The 19,323-nt window shown below is 45.3% G+C and overlaps 1 protein-coding gene across 1 annotated transcript in view; it reads left to right on the top strand.

Moving 5' to 3' along the window:
* The window catches only part of NFATC2 (nuclear factor of activated T cells 2), an 84,687-nt gene that overhangs the window by 17,226 nt on the left and 48,138 nt on the right, over positions 1-19,323 (top strand). The window contains exons 3-5 of the mRNA XM_032705169.1: positions 706-874; positions 12,727-12,929; positions 15,082-15,254. Coding sequence (XP_032561060.1) covers positions 706-874; positions 12,727-12,929; positions 15,082-15,254 — 545 coding nt within the window. The remainder of the gene's footprint in view (positions 1-705; positions 875-12,726; positions 12,930-15,081; positions 15,255-19,323) is intronic.

The raw sequence follows: 19,323 nt of genomic DNA, 5'->3' as shown, positions 1-19,323 counted from the left end.
ATCCTGCTCAGCACCGAGGCTGTCCCCTCAATGACATTATTCCAGGTTGCTCCCGACCTGCTAAACACAAATTCTGAGTGAAAGAACACAGGCTGTGACTTCCCTTGGCTCGCTAGACTGGTTTCTGGCAGCAGCTTGTGCTCCCAAAATAAGAGTGATTTGAAATCCAGTGCAAGCTCTAGTTGTACATTTCAGTGTATTCATTTCACGTTATAAACCCTTGTGTATTTTTGTAACAGGAAAACTAGTGTCAGGTAAGAATATTTAGCGTTTTATTCACGTGCATTTTGATATTTATGGAAATCATAAAGGTTATTAATTTGCACAACTGGTAGGTAATGCTAAATGGAGTTAATATTTCCCAATATGTATTCTGTGATCAAAGTTTAGGACACGCAGCAAAAGCTAGATAAAAGAGGGGGATCTTTTAAAAAATAAAACTGCTACAGGTATTTCTGTATAAGAAATAGAAATATTCTCTTCTGCATGGAGATGGGTGCACAGAAATTACTGTCCTCATCCTGAATTTCAGCAGAGTTTGTAATCAGATGTGAGCAGGACAGCATAACGTCGTTGGAATTAATAGCAGACTCCTAAATGGTTCAGCAAGAGCAGCCGTGGTGGGGCTCTGGGAGGGAGGTGGGGTCAGGGCTTTGAGAAATGAAGGGCTCAGGAGTTTCACTGGGGTGTCCTCTCTCTGCCCAGTTTGCCTGTTCAGTCGCTCCCGCCCCTGGAGTGGCCCCTGTCCAGCCAGTCTGGCTCCTACGAGCTGCGGATCGAGGTGCAGCCGAAGCCCCATCACCGCGCCCACTACGAGACCGAGGGCAGCCGCGGCGCCGTCAAGGCTCCGACCGGGGGCCACCCCGTGGTCCAGGTAAGGGACTGGGGAACATCTCCCTAGAGGAAAAGTGGGAGTGAGTTCATTTCTGAAGGGCTTGCTGGGGGCTGGCCCTGAAAGGGGAGGACCCTGTGAACCTGGGCGTGGTTGTGTTGGAAGGGTCTGAAGCTGAACTGTGGTGAAGTCCAAGATGTTTGGAAGGTTGGTTTGGATTAGCTTGTGAACGCTCAGGAACTTGGGCAACGTATTTGTCGCCTTTTCTCGGCTATGTGTTAAACCTCCTGTGATCCAGCTCTCATAAGACACCCGGTTATCTTGAATTCCAGCTGAGCCCCGTTTTACCTTGACAACACACTCTCCTGTGTAAACTAAGGCTTTTCATGAGGTTCAATATGTACAAACATCAAGCCCGATTTTCCAACTCGTCATAGCTCAGTGACCTCCCAGACTCAGATTTGAAACAAGTGGCAGATGGTGTCAGATCTGCAGCCCCACGTCCTCCTGCCGGGGGTGAACGAGGGTTTTGGAGCCGCAGCCATCTGGGGCCACATCAGTTGTTTCCCTCTTGTTTCCCTCATGTCCCCCTCGTTTCAGCCCATGTCTCTGGGCAGGAAAGCCAAAGCCAGGCTGGTGGTGTGATAGTGCTGGGGATGATGTGTGGACCTGGACAACGCTGGCCACAGCTACAGCTTTCACTGAGCGAAGCTGGGGTGCACCCTGCAGATGTTCCTGACACACTCAGGACTTGCATGAACCAGGGAAATATTGACATTTATGCTTAATTTTAATCACGTGATCAATACCACTAATTTCGCTGGGTTGATTTGTGCTTAACTCCAAACATATGTTCAGTATTCCCCTGCAGGCTCAGCCTCTTTTAAAATCAAGCCATAAATTGTTAAATCAATGAATTTAGTTTACTTTGGTTGAGCTAGACTTGCATGAATGGAGTGGATATTTGAGTAAAGGGTGCAGGATAATAATAAATAGCAATCACATTTGCCATACCTCGATATATGCAGGCTTTTTAGTTTGAGTCTGACAAGCTCGTAGCCCTCTGTGGTGTGTTTGAAGCTACCTGGATGTAGGAAAGATCTTGCCAATCAGCACTTGCTCCTTTCTCAGTTTGCTTACAAATACAGTATCATTTACCTTCCCAAGGTAGTCCTATCAACTGGATATTTACTGCAATGAAGGAGTTTCTCTTGACATGGGGAAATATTAATCATTTGTTTCCTTCCTGTAATCAATATCAATCAAAGAGGGATTTATATTTTCTGTTGGGGGCAGGATCCAATATTCCTAGTTTTATCATAATTTGCCTTCAAGCTTCAGGGTCTAAAACTATAAATTCAAATGTCCTCACGAGTTTCCCAAGCAGATGTGCCTCTGCACAGCTGTTCCTGCATCTGGGGAAAATATGGACAGTTTCTTTCTGAAGGTTTATTATAAAGCTGGAAGTATTTGTTGGATTTGTGTTCAGTTGAACATAACAAGGTTCATATGGATGCTGAGCAATGAGATAGTTGCACCTGTATGTTTTATGACATTTGAAACTGGGGGAGGCTGGTAAAATCCAAAGCTTTCATGTCAGAAGTTATTTGGCTTCGAAGTTTCTTTTTTTTTTTCTTTCTCCTTCTTTCCCCTGAGTGAATTTTAACTTTTGCATCTTGTCAGACGCAGAGAAAATGAAATTAGGAGAGATTTTTAAAAGGTGGGTGCTGTGTTGAGGGAGGTTTGCATGACTTAAAGGCAACTGGTTGCAAGGCAATTAAATTGGTCTTCCACTATTTTGATTACCTTTTCTAAAATACAATGTATTTTTTTAAAAAATCTGAGTTTAAAAGAATTTCCCATTAAATTAACCCTCCATGTGAGTAATTACCAGCTGAACCTTCCGGAGGAAGAGATGTTGGCTGGTTTTTGCAGCATGGTGTTGGCCTGCAATATTTTTTTTTTTTTTTTTTGGAAACGGCATTTTGCATGCAAGTTTCTTCTTTTGGGTGCTCTGAAGCTACAGACCAGCAGATCTCATATCCTCCAGGCCTTATCTTGTAGTTTATCTTTCTGATGCTGCTTCCTCTTCTTCACGTGTCAAGCCCCGAGAGTTTGTGCACAAAGCTCTGCACCAGTTGTATGCTCCAAGCATGGCAGAAGAGTCTGGTTAATAAAACCTCTGGCCAGATGCACCACATGCAATAGGGCATTTACTTTGTCTGCCAGGAGGAGGAAGAGAGAAGCCATTCATGACATCATCTAATTTCAGGCACCATCTGGAGTCACATGGGGAAGCGTAGGCTCCCGGTTTTAGGTGTTTTTGAGTCACTCTTGGGAAGAACCTACAGCTTGCTGTTAATTACAGAGAAACTCAGGCTTCTGTTTTAGGGATGTAAGTTGCTGAGAACACCAAGGAAATCCTGCATAACAAGGACAAAGCTGAAGTTTCTATGCACCTGCCATCTAGCAGGTCCACCTGGTCACTGAGACCACAGAGGCATGTTTGGTTTCCTGCTCTTTTTCACCAAAGCTGAAGGACAGCTGCTTATTTGTACCCAACTGCTCCAGTCAAGGCTCTGGAAGAGACCATCCAGTAGCAAAGACAGTGACTATTCCTGTGTGAAGAGCTTATGGAAGTGATTGGGATAGAGGTAGCAGTCCAAACACAAACCTAGCCTGTAGTGGTAAAAATTCAATACATTACCCAACTTTTTAGCTTGGTACAGCATCCAAATGTAGACCAGGGCTATAAAACCCCAGTTCCCAAGTGGAGGACAATGGTGGGCACAGTGTAACCCTAACCCATCCTGTGCCTGTGTGTTCTGGTCTCCTCCTCAGTTCTCATCTTCAAAGCAGGAAAGCTGTACAGAGACCCAACTTTCCTCTGGGTTTTAACTTTTGAAATTGTGGTGACTTTCACTGCCTCTCTTTTTTTTTTCTTATTAAAAAGAGGCTGGAATGGCAGAGTTGTTAGTGGAGCTCACAGGAACTGCTTTACAATAACAAACGTATGTTACACTTTGCTTTTATATTTGAATTTTTCTGTATGTGTTTTCTTGTGGTTTCTCAGTCAAAGGAGACCTTGTTTCTTAGCCTGGGCTTCCCATGGGGCTCTGACTTTTAACTGTATGTGACTTCCAGCATTCAGCTAATTCATTCGCCTATTAGTGAAACCTTTGATGGAAACTCAAAACCAAATCACAGCTTGATGCTGTGATTCACACTCTCACGCGTAGGGCTGGGCTGGGGACACGCTCCTGCTGAAACCCCAGCCAGCCCTTTCATGGAGATTTACTGCCGAGGGCACGTCGGGGGAGCTGAGTCTGTCCTTTTCCTCCCACCTTCCCAACAGCCCCATTCAGCAAAAGCGAAGTCCAGGCTGTGCTGGACTCGTGTGGCAGAACCAGCTCATGCTCTGCAACATCTCTGTGCCATTCTCGTGGCCTTCACTTCCCTTTTCTACTGAGTGGGAGCTCGGCAGGTTTTGGCTCTTGCAGGGGTTTCTGTCCCCAGCCCAGGAGCAGCGTGTGACAAACTGGTGCACGTTTCACACCTGATTCACCTGCAGGACCACAGGGCTTGTTTGCACAACTGTGATCATTGTAGGGGCCTCTTGAGCTTTGAGCTCGTGGGCTGTGGATATATTTACTGTTGTTATATGTGCTACTGCAGGGATTAATGTGCAGTGATGAAAATGGGGATTTTAGCTACATCTGGGAAATTCTCTTCAAAACTAATACCCCATCAAATGTAATGGCAGGTCAGTACTGTACTGTTAATGTGGCTGTACCTTGAGATCTGTCTATCTGAAAGCTCAGGGAAGCCACTGAGGAAATGAAATTGCTGAATAAATCAAAAGTAGTGTAGGGAAACGCTGGACTGGAAAACGGGGCAAGATTAGAGGAAGAGCTGACCTCTCTGCTTCTCTAACTAGTGCAAGAAGGGGAGTGCTGGATAACAGTGAGGATAATTATCTTCTGGGAGAATTTAACTGGGGATAAGTTGCATGCTTTGTTGCTTAAAGTCTTTAAAGTGGGTGTGCACCCCCCGTGTGAAAGGGACACTGTCACCCAGATGTGGCTGAGTGTGTGCAGCTCTCTCAGTCCCTGAGAGGACAGGCAGGGTGCAGTTGGGGTGCAGAGGTCAGTGAACCACATAGCCCATGAGAGCAATGGGATTTTCCCATGTGCCAACCTGCTTTGAGTTAGAAGTGAATGAAAAGCTCTCCCTGAAACTTTTGAGCCCAATTCAGAGTACATTGCTTTTGACAGGAAAGAGTTTTGGCAGAGGTGAGGGGAAGGAGGATGTACTAACTGGTTTGAGGGTGATGCCTGTGCTATGCAGATCAGATTGTGTGGATTGGAAATATGCCTGGATTAAGCAGATGCATGATTTAGGCTACTCTTTCATGTAAGTTTTCACTGGAGAACTGTTCCATGGGGGAGTCAGTGTGCTGTAAATGAAAGCTGGAATTTCTGGCTGTTTGCCATGAGTGTGGACACTTCCAGTGCAGCAGTAACACCAACATAACTCATCCCGTTCAGGACGTGCTCGAGTATCCACAGGAGAAGTTCACAGAGCGTGGACAGTGTCCTGTAAACTCACATCTGAGCTCTCTGTTCATGGGCTTCGTGGTCCAGCTAAGCCTCCAGTTTCCTCCCTTCCTCTCCCAAGGCCAATGTCTGTTGAACTGGAAGTGCCTCATTCCAAGCCGGGACTCACATCTGGATCTCCCCGTGTCCAGAGGGAGAATCGTGCTCACCAGGCTAGGGCTGTTCAGGGGGCACTGGACTCCTCCTGCCTGCTCTATGAAAATTTTCTAGAGTCTCTATTTCATTCTGAAACAATTGTTGAAAGCCCGATGCTTCCAGCAGACCTGAGTTGTTCTTTCTCTAATCACGTCTTGTCTTGTGGGTTTCAGTATGAGAAAGAAATTGGGGAGGGGAGAGGTTCCTGGGGTTGCTGTTTTTTCTTCTTTTTTCTTTTTCCCAAAAATGCTTTTTTGCTGAGATCCTTTCCAAAATCTGGCTGACATTCAATCCAATAGCCAGTGCCTGAGCAAAGGCCATAGTGTGGTTCCTGGACCCCAAACCTGCTTCACAGAAGGCTCAGCACTGAGCCCTGGCAGAAGGGTTCTTGGTTCATTGCAGTCAAGTCAATCATTTTGGGCTGAAATGAGTATGTCCAAGATGCTCTTGGTGCTGGTCCCACCTTGCCCCTTGTCACCATGGTTACTCTCAAGCTTTGTGCCACATCTAGGTTGCCTGGTGGAATGATCCTGGGGCTGCCACACTGAGAAGGATGAGCTGACTGTGGCAGAGGAAGGTGAGGTGATAAAAAGCAGCTCTGCTTTGCCACCCCCTGCTCCGCTCCATCTGGGCTGAGGCTGGTTCCCACAGTGCCTCCAGTAGCTGGCAAGGGTCCAGCTTTGCTAACTGGTGGCAGAGCCCCATGCTGAGAAACTCCCCCACTGCAATTCTGTCAAAATCATCAAATTTGCACCCTCTGATTTACTCATGGCACAGCGAGTTCTGTCGTGCTGGGGAAGTTTAAATATTTTGTCACGAGTGTGTATGGAAGTGCTTCCATTACACAGTTGGGTTTCTTAGTAGGAAAAAGTTCATATTTTCACCTAGCTATAATGTGATCTCCCAGCTCCTTATACCTGTACATGTGCAGTAGTCAATGCCTCTTCTTTTAAACTTTCAGCTGAGGTAGTCAAAGCATCTTAAAAACAGGATCAGCTCTTCATAGGAGTAGGGAAACTGAAGCATAGAGAGGGAACAACTTGCTTACATTGCAGTATAAGGTCAGCCAGAAGCAACCCCCCCTGACTGCTTTCTCCCAAGAGCTGCTGTCTCTGTCCCAGACCTGTATTTTAACCCCATCTGAAAGCAGAAATTCCAGTAAGACACTGGGAGTCTGGTTGTCATTTGCTGTAAGGAGCAGCAAAGCAAATGAGATTCAGTCCTTGGAATTTTGACAAAGTTGTCACCAAAATAAGAAACACTTAAAATTGAGTATCATAAAAACCTCATAATTTAGCAGAATCAGATGTTCAAAGGATTATCTTCGGAGGCCTTTTTAGACTGCTTTGGTAAGGAGCAAAAGGAACCAAGGCAGAGATTTCCTTCTGGTTTGCGTTCTTTTGCTGTGTCCCAAGTACATTAAATTGAACAAAAACATGTGACAGGATTCAGCTTTGTTGCTCAATGTCAGCTCTAAGTGAAGCGGACAGAGGAGCAGCTACATGATACAGTGGCTGGATGACTTTGTCTGAATTACTGACAGTTATTGATATGCCACTCTCCCTGAGACAATACAGAGACATTTTCCATCTTGGGAACAGTATTGTTGAGTAAGGACCTCCTCAAAAATCCTTGAAATTGCCACAAAGAGTATTAATGATGAGGATTGATGATCCAATCCAAGACATGAAGTTGGTTGCACCAGGAAGGGAGCTGGGCAGGCATGACAGAAGTGCTGTGCCAAGCTGGGGCTGTTCTAAAGAGGACATCTTCCTCTGGTCTGCAGCAGAGGGTCTGAAAACGCTCACTGGCACGGAAACCAGCCCCGGGGCTGATGAAGAGGCTGAGCAGGGGAATAGTTTGTGGTGTCAGAAGCTTTGAGAGACAGGTTTAACCGTGCAGGCTCTCGCTGTTTGTAGAGGAAGGTGGGCGTTGGGGAGCGGTGGCTCCTGCCTGGGGCAGCCGCGTGTCGCTCCTGGCCGGCCCTTCAGGGCTCTCTTATCTCCTTGAGTACAGCAGGAAGGGGGAAACTGTAGGAGGAAGCGATTTCTCACGCGGCTTTGTATTTGCTTCTAATTAAATGTTGCTTGCTGGGCCCTGTTTTCCCACTTTTCACTACCGGCCGGGGATGGTGTGTCTGAATCAGCCGCGCTGTGCTCGGGGCTGACCACACACATGCACACCCCGCTGGGGGAAGCCGGAGTGACTTCCACAGGGAGAGGGCAAGTAATACACAGCGGTTAATGGACCAAGCCTCATGTTACAGTGGGCTGAAAGACGCAAAAGAGCTGATTACTTCCAAGCAAATAAAATCACCAAGACTAGCGAATTAATTCCCCGAATTTATATTTTCCTTCTGGCGATTGCTTGCGTTGTCTAGACAGGAAGATGCGTGCAATCGGCTTTAAAGATGCAGCTTTATACTTCCCATGGGAGAAAGACCTAAATTCCTGACAGGCAAAGCTCTGTTGAGATGAATGGGAAACAAATCACTCCCTTGCACTCTTTAAGGCAATTGGCATCTGTATCACACAGGCTCTTACTGAGGCTCTTCAAAGATGCCGGTAAGATTTGCAGGTGCTTCTCCTGCTTTTGTCTTGCAAAGCCCATCACTGTTTCCACGGAGACTTTCAGTGTACAACACCTGAACTAGAAATCCCTCAGAAAATTTGGCTCTGCAACCCATCAATTAAAAGGCAAAGGCAGAAGCCTGCAATAGGAGTGGGAACTGAGGTGTTGCAGCTGGTGAGTGGTGCTACTGCCTGTTTGTGCCATTTGCAGAATGAGAAAGGCATTCCCTGTAGCAAGGCAGGGCACAGGGGATGGAGACCTCGGGTTTCTCACTGTGCTTTGGCTACCTGTCCCTTGCAGGACCTGGGAAATCACTGCCCCTCTCTGCCCTGGCTTCCCTATTAAAAAAGTTGTCTTACCTATTTCTTGTGAATCTTCCTTTCTCTTGCTAATAATGTAATTAAAGATAAAATACAATAATATTTAAACTCGAGAAAACATATCCAAGATTGAAAGATTTAAATTTCAATGGTTGCACTAAATTCCCCCTGTATATGCATATGTTGTATCTATAGGTCACCACCTACAGAATCTTTAAGGAATTTGCCTTGCTTTCCAACTCAGCTGTCAATTTATCCCTTGGCTAACAGACAGCATAAATAAGCAGTGTTACAAGCTTCACCTGTGCCAAGAGATTTGCTCTTCATGCAGCACAGCAAAGGTGCCCCTGTGTTTTAAATCCCTCCAGCCAAAGGCAATGCCAGCTGCAGGGTTTGGTTTGTCTGAACCCTGGGGTAGGGATTGATTTAGGTGTGAATTTTAAACTCCAGCTTTAAGTGCTCTGTATTTTGAGCTGGGGTCTCAATTTGTGAGAAGACCTGAGTTTTGAAATAGTGCAGGAGAAAAAAATGTGTTTCATGTGCCTGATGTGTGGTCTCGATGGCTGTGGTCGCTGATCCTGTCACAGGGGTCGTGTTCAGGTGGGTAACTGGGCAGCTGATAAACAGCAGCTAAAGGCACATCTGCTCAATTTTTTGCATGCAGAATCACACATTTGCCTTTTTGAAAATGACACTTAAATCCCCCCTCTCCCAAATTTGACTGGTATTGATCCGTGCATTGAGAGCAGAATGAATGAATTTTATTTATGCAGAGGTGAGAATATGATTTTAACTGTGCTGCACATTTCCATCTTGTTTAGAAACCCAATCATAGCTGCAAACCAAACAAGAAAAGTCTCCTTGTTTTCTGAATGATGTTATTTGTTTATCTGCCAAAGTGCTTTGCATTTCCTCAGGTCACAGACCAGCCCATGTCTGGCTATGTTAATATTATAAGAGTTAGGCAAAAGCAAAGTTTAAGAAAAATCTTTCAACTGAAAGAAATAGGATCTTAAAATCCCAAAATAGAGTATGGAAAGGTACACATCATGTCTGGCTTCTCTTTTCCCTTGTGGCAAATGTGACTCAAAGGAGTTGGTTTTTTTCCAGCTTGATCTGTATACAGTTTGGGGGAGTTTTATTGTGAGTAGGTCACCTTATAATACACAAAAATATTCCCTCCCAGAGGTCTGTATTCATAAATCTTTCTCGATTCTCACTCTCTTGCAACTGAAATCCAGATGATTTCGTTTTCTTCATGGAAAGAAGAGTGAGAAAGAGTGGAGGCACACCTTGCTGTGGGGCTGGTGCTCTGGTCCTGCTGCAGCTCCCGTGGCTTTGAGGAGCCGCTGGCTCCCTCCCTGTGAGATGGGCAGAAGAGCAGCACCGAAAAACTGAGACTTTAGAGCAGCTTGGTTGTTGCTATGGAAGGAAAAAAAAATTAATTTCAAAGTTATTATTTAAAAAACGTTTTAAATCTTCACTTCTCAAAGTTTGCTTAAGGGTCAAATTTATTCCTTCTTTGCTTCACCAAAGAAAAGATCAGCACTATGGTTAAATACTAAAGCAGCTGCCTGGAATAGTGGAGATGAGTGTTTATTGACAGCAGCAGTTTTTTGTAGTTCAGTTTTGAGGAGAAACATATATCTGAAGCATAGCTTTAATGTGTTCTTTCGTTCTAGCTCACAGTGCATTTTTCTTTATAAAAATGCAGCACAAAATACTAACTCTGTCCCTGCAGAGCAGGGTTAACATCACTGTTCCCCTGGGATAGGTAAAAAGAGAGGGTTTATGACATGATCGAAGCTATGTGGTAAATTGGAGGCAGAGCTGAGTGCAAAACTCTGATTTTACAGTTCCTGGAGTGTTTCTGTGGGCTGTCCATCTTCATTTTTTGTTTCTGAGTCATCCTGATGCGTTCTTAGCAAGTGGAAGGTAGATAGAAATGCTTATGGCAAATGATCATCTATAGCCTTGAAAACATAACCAATTAGCTCAAGATTAGGACACACCCTTTCAAATGGGGATACTTGACTTTTACATATATTTTTCTTTATCCTTGCATTTTATAATGCTATTTGGATTTTACAATGATGTCATCCAAAAACATTGCCATAATGTCATAAATTACCAAAAAAAAAATGTTATTTTCTTCCACTGATCAAACAGTTGATTTAAAATCTGGTCCTGTGGAGGACCAGGAGGCCTTTTACTGGGTGTTTTATACCCCCGGCCAGGAGATAATACAAACATTGCCATATGAACAGGCAATCAGTTCCTCTCTTCTTTAAGTTGTGTACATTTATACAACACACACTCACAGCCATACACGTTATTGGACGACCAAGAACAGTTTTGCCTTGGGAAATGATTCTCTACATGAACAAACACCACTTAAAATTACTTTTAAAGGTGACCAGTATTAAAAACTATATATGTAGCCAGTTCTGTTACAGCTGCTACTGACTATGCTCACTGGGGGCAGATTTTCTTTTGTAATTTATTATCTGTTTTCCTCCGTTTCAGTCTCCCACCTATAACTCTGGGATTTTGGTCTGCCAGGACAGAGGGTCAAGCAAAACCTGCTTTGCTGTCACTGTAATAACCCTTCCTGTCCAAAGAATCCTCTTGTAAATGTAGCTGGATCCACAAAGAATTACTCTGTCAGGCATGACAATAAACATGCTCAGTACTTAAAAACTGCTCTTCCCCCCACCCCCCTCCCCTTTAAAGATGGCTTTTGGTGATACAATGGCTTTTCATTGAAGGCCAGGAAATCTTGGATTTTGAAAGTACCATACTTGGGGTGAGTTTCTGTGCAGTTCCCAGCAGACCTGGGCTATGGGCCTCCATGGATCAACAGGGGGTGATTCCTACATTAATGCCTGTTCCCAGGAGATCTGTCATGTTGGCCTCTGTTGCCTTTAATCTCCTATACACTCTATACATTTCTAAATCTCCCCATGGCTGCCGTGGCATTTATCACATTCTTGGCAACGCTGCTTCTCCAATACCAACCCCTGTGCTTGGAGTCCAGCTCTGCTCCTCCTCCCCCTCACTCCCAGAGCCAACTGACATGTTTGCACAAAGCCTTGTACCCGATTTTCCCTCCTCACCATCTCCCAAAGTGCTTGTGCGAGTGAGTTATCGGAGGTGTCTGAGCTGTGCCTGGGCTGGGTTCTGTAATTCTGTCTTGCACAACCCCTACTTAAGGCTCGTTGACTTCAATGGGGCTATTCATGCAAGTGGAGGCTGCACATTCGGGCCCTTGGGTTGTAGGGTCTCTGGGGCATAGACCCTGTCTTTGTGTGCCTCAAAAATATGTGCTAGATGAGTTATGATAGCTCAGAAGAGTGAGTGTCGCTTTACATTTGCCATACTGAAGGAAGGTTGCCAGGATTGCATTGATGCTGCATGTGGTTCCCTTCCAGGGGGGAATTAATCCTTCTCTGCAAAGATACCTCCTGCTGACTGGTGAAAAGAAAAAAGGAAAAAAACCCTGGTTTGGCCATGAATACCATTAGCTTAATCTTCCTTTTCTCTGATCTTCCAGTACTATTTGCTTTGTATGGCTTCATCAAGGTTTTGTATGTGGACAGAATAATTGAAAACAAATTTAGCATGTCTCAGACCATAAAGTTCCCTTTCAACTACATCACTGGCTATGCGGTAGATAAATGTCTGGTTTTCATTTTTTGGTTATGTGAGAAATTTAGAATGGTTTGATTGGTAATTTTGAACATTAATAAAGAAAGAGAAATTTCCTTGTCTCCTGGCCTGTGGAGGCATTCTGACTTTCTTGCAGCAAATACTGTTTAAAAAAAATGTTATTTAGTACAGAAGAGTCTGTTTGTGTCCTTTAGGCCTAGAAACCCCAGTCTCCAGGGTAGACTAAGACTTCCTTGTGCTGTTCAGTCTCAGACCAAAAATGCTGCCTCTACCTGTACAGGTAGTATTTTAATGCAGTGCAGGATGAATGGCTGAAGGTAAACCTGACTGGAGGAAGGATGAGTTTCAAAGAGCAGTGGATCAATGCCATATCTATCTATCTATCTATCTATCTATCTATCTATCTATCTATCTATCTATCTATCTGTGTGTGTGTGTATATATATATATATGTGTGTGTGTGTGTTTATATCTGTGTATATATATCTGTGTGTCTCTGTGCATGTCTATAGATCTATTTGGTTTCCTGACTTGAAGGCGTTGCAAGCCGTGTGTGATGATAATTTTTTTGGTGTCTTACCAGCTTCACGGGTACATGGAGAACAAACCCTTGGGTCTGCAGATCTTCATTGGCACAGCAGACGAGCGGATACTCAAACCTCACGCCTTCTACCAAGTCCATCGCATTACGGGAAAAACCGTCACCACCACCAGCTACGAGAAAATCATCGGCAACACCAAAGTTTTAGAGATCCCCCTGGAACCCAAAAACAACATGAAAGCAACGTAAGTGTGTTTCTTTTTATTAGCAAAGTTGAGGCAGATGAAGTTGGCATGTGGAGTTCCTTCTCTTTGGAAAGGAGTCACTAAAATGAGTAACGACCCCTGCTCTGGCAGGACTCTCTGTCCAACACACTGGGATGATACAAGTGTAAGACCCTTTTTACAAAACCATGAGCAAGCAGGTACAAGCACCTGGGTTAAAGCTGCTTGAGGAGTTACCATTTATCAGCTGACCATGCAAGCACTTTTGCTCTTTATTCCAGCTGCTGCAGTGACTGTATTGTAATCACAGAATGGTTTGGGTTGGAAGGGACCTTAAAGATAATTTTGTTCCACCCCCCTGCTAAAGGCAGGGACACCTTCCACTAGACGAGGTTGCTCCAAGCCCTTTCCAGTCTGGCCTTGGACATTTCCAGGGATGGGGCATCCACAGCATCCCGTGCCAGTGTCTCATCACCCTGCAGTAATCCATCATTGTCAAAGTCAGAATGGATTTGTACTGCACTAAGGAAACAAGACTTGAATCTCAAGTTCTTATGCTGCAGGGGGACAGTGAGAAGCAGAAGCAGCAGACAGTGGAGGAAAGGTGTACAATTCATTTTACAACATGTAATGGAAGAGAAAACATCTCTTCTGAACTCAGCCAAGTGCTCTGGCCATGAAATCGCTCTCTACTGTTGTAATAAGGTAACAGGAAAGCAAGTACAGGCACATCTTGTCTGTATTACTCCTACCAGTTTTATGGAGGCAGAGGGATGAAGTGGGCACCAGTCTGAAACTTCAGGCTTGAATGTGTGCCAGGCAGCATGAGAGTGATTGCTCTGCAGAGGGAAGAACTGTATCTCCATCCTTCAGAGGATAAAATTGGCAGAGCAGTTATATTTTTAAGCCCCCCTACTTCATCGCAAAATCCACGTTCTTTCTTCATATTTTTTTCAGAAAATATACCTCATTCCTAACAAGGAGCCCTGGAGTAATAAACCTCTGCACATATGCAATGGCGAGGAACCGTGTGGGTGTAGGAAACAGCTTGGGGTTTATGCCTCCCCAAATGTGATTTTAATTCATATCAAAAGAAGAGAAATGATGTGTCTTCAGAGCAGATATAAAAATGGGTTGGCAGTGCCTGTTTAGTAACAGTGCTCACTGCACCCTCTGAGGACTATTGCTGAGCTAAAGATCTCAGATTCTGTAGAGATTAATTGCCACATTCTCCTAGTGTGGACAGGCATGTTTGCAAGGTTACACTGGGCTCTTGAGGAGCGATATTAAGTCCACCAATATTAAGTTGCAGTGCTGATTTAAGCAATCCAAATCCTTTCACTGCTGCTCAGTCCCATCCTGCTCCTGTCCAGGGACACGTGAATGGATGAATGGGAGCAGAGAGCCATTTTCTGCTCTACCAGGCTTTTGCCTTGGCTAGGAACAACATCCCAGGGCTTTGGACATGTTCTGGGACCGGGCTGCAGAGCACAGTTCTAGCAGTACCACCCACCCTGTCCAAAAGGAGGAGAGAGCAGTTTGGTTCCTGCTTTGGAGTTGAATTCATGCTTGCTTTACAAACTAGGGGGGAAATGTGCCTGGATGGTGCATGCGGTGGTGGTTCTGTAATTAGCTGGTTTGACTGCTGTGATTCCCCATGGAGCTGAACTAATTTGGCCACATGCAGGCAAGAGCTGCTGTGCAGTCCCTGGGCACTGGGCTGTCTGGAGAGCTGGTGGTGGAGGCCCCTGCCCTGGGGTGGGCTGTGCCATCTACAGTCTCTTTCTTAGCACTGGAGGGAAATAAGACCTGGGCTTATAATGTTTGGAGAGTGGCTTCTGCTGTTGCCAGAGAGTGGGGAGAGGTCCAGCAGCATCTGCTAGAGTTCAAGTAGCATTGGGATGATACTCTCAGGCACATGGTGTGACTCTTGGGGATGGTCCTGTGCAGGGCTAAGGGTTGGGCTTGATGATCCTTGTGGGTCCTTTCCAGCTCAGCATATTCTGTGATCTCTCATGTGCTGAAATGTCGATGTCGAGATCTTAAACAAAGCAAGCGCTTAGAGGTGTTCCTAACGCAGAGGCCAAAGCAAACCAGCTCAGTCCTCGTGGCTGTCACCCGTCCCCAGGCTGTGGGAGAGCGGGGATGTCGAGCTAACAGTGTGTGTCTGCAGCATCGACTGCGCGGGGATCCTGAAGCTGCGCAACGCGGACATCGAGCTGCGCAAGGGCGAGACCGACATCGGCCGCAAGAACACCCGTGTGCGGCTCGTCTTCCGCGTCCACATCCCCGAGTCCAGCGGCAGGATCATCTCCCTGCAGGCGGCATCCAACCCCATAGAGTGCTGTGAGTATCCCTGAGACTGGCTCCTTCTCTTGCAACAGCGACCATCCCGTCCTTTGGCTCCAGGCTGGTGCCCTGCCCTTCTGTGCTGGCTGGGGCTGTGCCACCGTTCAGGTGACCCGTGGCTCTTACCTGTATATGCTCCCTGTCCTGAAAGGAGCTTGGGTGGCTGGTGGCTCCTCAAGGTGCTTAGAGCTTGTGAGGACAGCACAGGACCTGGGGGCTTTTGCAAAGTTTATTTAGTGTGTTGCTTCCGGATCCCTCTGGCTGTCAGGTGGTTACTGGGAGCAGGGATGTGTGTGTATGTGGCACACATGCATTCTCCCTGTTTGTGCATGAACCGCCTGCCTTCCTGGCCATGGCTTTAGTTTGAGAGGAGGCACAATCAGAACTTGTTATCCACAAGCTGGCAGATGGTTTGGGGGTTTGAGTTCAGACCTGGGACAGATCCTAGCACTGTGGCCAGTCCTGTCTGCCAAAAGAGTGACCACAGCCCTCTGATCTGAGCTGTGTCAGAACACAACTGATTTGGAGGAGCAGATTTGATTTTGAGGCTCAGGTGCATTCTGGTTATTGGTTTTTCTAGCTGTCAGTGCTAAGGGGTGCACAGCTCAGGAGGCTGAAGCAGGGAAAGCACAGGTTGTTCTGGTATTCCCCTGAGGGACAAGAAAACTCGCAGTTTTGATTTCTGAACTGCAAATCCTTTAAGTTATAAGCTGAGAAACCTGCACCTCCCACGCATTTTAACGTACTGGATCCTGAGAAAGAGAGGCCTCTGATGAGGTGCCCCCCGTGTCACAGTCATTTCTGGAAGGGCTCCACCCACTTTGCTGGTTCATGTGCATCCTGTGATGCTTTTTGTTGGTAAATGGTGCCTTTTTGGCAGTTTGGGGATTTCACAAATACCTAATGAACAGTTTTCCTCTCCCTTTGTTGAATGACTCACCCCTTTAGCAGAACCTGTCTTGCCATAAGTCATATGAAGTTACTGAAGTGTTTCTCATGTGTGAGTGTTATTTATTGAGATGCAGGCTTTAACTTAAATAACAACTGCTTAGAATGAGAGAGGAGCCAGTTTTGGATGGGAAATCAAACTGGAGAGTGAATTATTGATGGCAGCTTTTTAAAAAACAGTACAAATGAATAACCAAGGCTAAGGAGTGGGTGATGGATACGTATGATCTCTTGGCAGTGGTTATGAGAAGGTACCAACTGTCAGATCATTTAAGCAGCTGAGCCAAGTCTCTGGGCACTGTGATGGGGAAGGGAGAGTGGTGGGAGTAGCCACCACCTTTCTCCATAGGAAACAGTCACAGTCCTTTATGGGACCAGATGGCTGAAACAATAGTGGCCTCCACCCCAAACATGTCCCTGCTGAAACAAAGGTCCATTTGCTAAAGGAAGCGTTCAATGGGGAGCTACTCGGGTGGGGAAACTCCAGGTGTAACTCCTACACCCACTGTGCAGGAAAACAGCACGAGCCCAGAGCAGACAGTGGATGGTCACACAGGGCGTCCCACAGATCACCCCCCACTGACTCAAATTCTCCTCAGGAAAAGCAAATATGAGTTAGCCAGGCATTTCTAGGGCTCTTCCACAACTGCACGTTGTGTTTGTGCCCATCACCACGGGGCACTCAACCAGAAATCTGGTCACGGTTTAAAGAATAAATCACATTTTTCTGAACTGTTTACACACAACTAATTTGCCTGTGCAATGACTGCTATGGCAGTGGCTTGGTTAAGATGTCTAGGCTTTTATTCTGAGATGTCTTTGCATTGATTAGTCTTAGGGATGTAAAAAAGCCAAGAGTGAAGATACTGGTATAAGTGGCTTATTTTTGGTTTGTTTTTTTTTTTTTTCCCATAATTAAAGTATTAAAATGTTGGCTGCATAGCAGACAGCAAAGCTACAAGAAAAAATGTATTTGATCCCTAAGGAAATAAAACCAGAAAGTTTTATTTTTGGGATACTGGATATATGGAATTTGGAGAGATATGTTAGGGCCTGTGCTTTTCCAAACTTGTGGAAGCAGAGTACAAAGTGATCTGGAGAAAGAAGCCTCTTCCATTCAGTGGGTATGCTGCATATTTAGTGCTGCTTTTGCATTTCAGTAGCACTTCCTGATCTCAGCCCAGTTTTGGGAAGATGGTTATAAACATCAGTTGGCTCAGCCAGCATTAGTAATTCAGACTGAATCTCACTAGCAATGGTAAGCTCAGCTTCTCCCAGACAATCTGCACTTGCTGCAGAGCTCACAGTCAGTCTCAGGTAAGCTCAGGTGCCCTCCCAAGAAGGGCTATGTGACATTTTCTCCTTGTCCTACTTCCCACCTTCATGTGCTGCTGGGATTGGCTTTTTTCCCTTTTGTTTGCTCTTCTTATTTTTTTTTTTTTTTTGACCTGGCCACCTGAGAACCCTTTTCCTCAGGGACACTCTGTACGATCTCTCCTGTCTGGTAGCAGTTAATAATATCCCGCTGGAAAAGCCTCAGTAAGTAGCAGCTCTAAGATAACTGGCCATTTCCCTACCAGTGGGGTTCCCCTGAGAGCACTGTTGCTACCAACAGAACATCTGAGTGTTCTCCTCAGCAGGAGCCGATCCCAGCAGAGAATTCCCATCGGTGTCAGCAGATCATTATGAGCTGCAATGAAGCAAGAACTGTGAAGTATCTGCTTTTCACAGGGCGATTCCGTTCCACCTCATCTGTGTCACATTCAGCACTTGACAGATTTTAGGAGGGGATTTCACGGGTTCAAAGCATCATCCGGAGCAAGTTCCTCCCCAGGCAGTTGTGTGGGAGGACCGAGGAGGTGATATGTTGTTAAATGATCAGTTGTGCCTTAAAAAGGACCTCATATCCAGACAAGCCTGCACATTCAGCAGCTCAGGGCCTTTTTTCCTCCTGTTGCTTGTTGATTCATTCTGAAGCCACTAAGGAGGCAAAGGCATTTGAAATCCCTCTGACAATTGTAGCAACATGCCATTGCTTAGCTAGGTATAAAAACACTGTCTTGTAGGTGTGGTGCCCTAGGAACAACAAGCCACTTGGTAGATCACCCATGGAGAGCTTTGACACCTGTAGACCATTATTTTCAAACCATGAAGACAATTTCTGTAGCAGTAGTTCCATTCCTTTACTGTAATTTGCCTTTCACTGTGACCTGGAGCTTATTTCTCAGTGAGTGGTCTCTGGTGTTAAAGACATTTTTGACATGAGGCTCCATCTCCCTCAGACTTGCTGGCACAGGTCAGTCATGATATCTGGTAGCTCCAGCAGGGTGCCTTAACATCTGGAGTTGTGTCTCCACTCATCTGAACTGTCCAGAAGGAGCAGGATGGAAGGGAGTCCAGAGTAGTCACATAAGCACCTGTGGGGCAGCTTGTTATACTCCATTCTGTCAGCAGCCAAAAGCTGCTTCATGCAAGTGTCTGTGAGATGTGAGTGTGAGGCTTAGGAGTATCCCCCGCACTTTGTCCCAGTTTTTATGCTAATGGATCCTGGTTACACCTTCCCAAAGTGTGTCACAGTTCTTGTTTTGTGTAATCCATGTTTGCTGATACTAAGCTGTGCTCATGAATCCCTTAAAATGCAAACAATTACACTTGGCACGAGAGAAGGAGACTAAAATCTTGTTCTTATAATAGATATTCCGAGGTGGTAGAAAAACAAAACAAACAAAACTTATTGCTAAAGAACCGTGTGTCCATCTAAGGAATTTAAACAGTTTCTATTACTGACTGTATTTTGTTCCATTAATTGAGTCAAATATCTTATTTCCCTTTAATCAATTTCCCTGGAAGTTTCCTTTATTTTTCTCTCCTTCTAGTAGATTTTCCCATAATATTAGACAATCTAAGCCTATGATTTGTGACACATTAATAACTACAGAGGAAAGAGCTAGTCATGTAAAAGAATGTTGTCTTGGCAAGCCAGCGAGTGCTTTTCCTCAGCTGGGAGTTGTGCTGGTTGGAATATAAGGGCAGGCAAGAAGGAGCTCTAGTTTATTCAGATAAAAAAGCAGAAACAAATGGTCTTTTGCATTTGGGAGATACCTATGTGCAAGTGTAA

Source organism: Chiroxiphia lanceolata, chromosome 17, assembly GCF_009829145.1.
Source record: "Chiroxiphia lanceolata isolate bChiLan1 chromosome 17, bChiLan1.pri, whole genome shotgun sequence".
In the NCBI taxonomy this organism is placed as follows: Eukaryota; Metazoa; Chordata; class Aves; order Passeriformes; family Pipridae; genus Chiroxiphia; species Chiroxiphia lanceolata.
The sequence above is the reverse complement of the archived record's forward strand: the minus strand, read 5'-3'. Positions and strand labels throughout refer to the sequence as shown.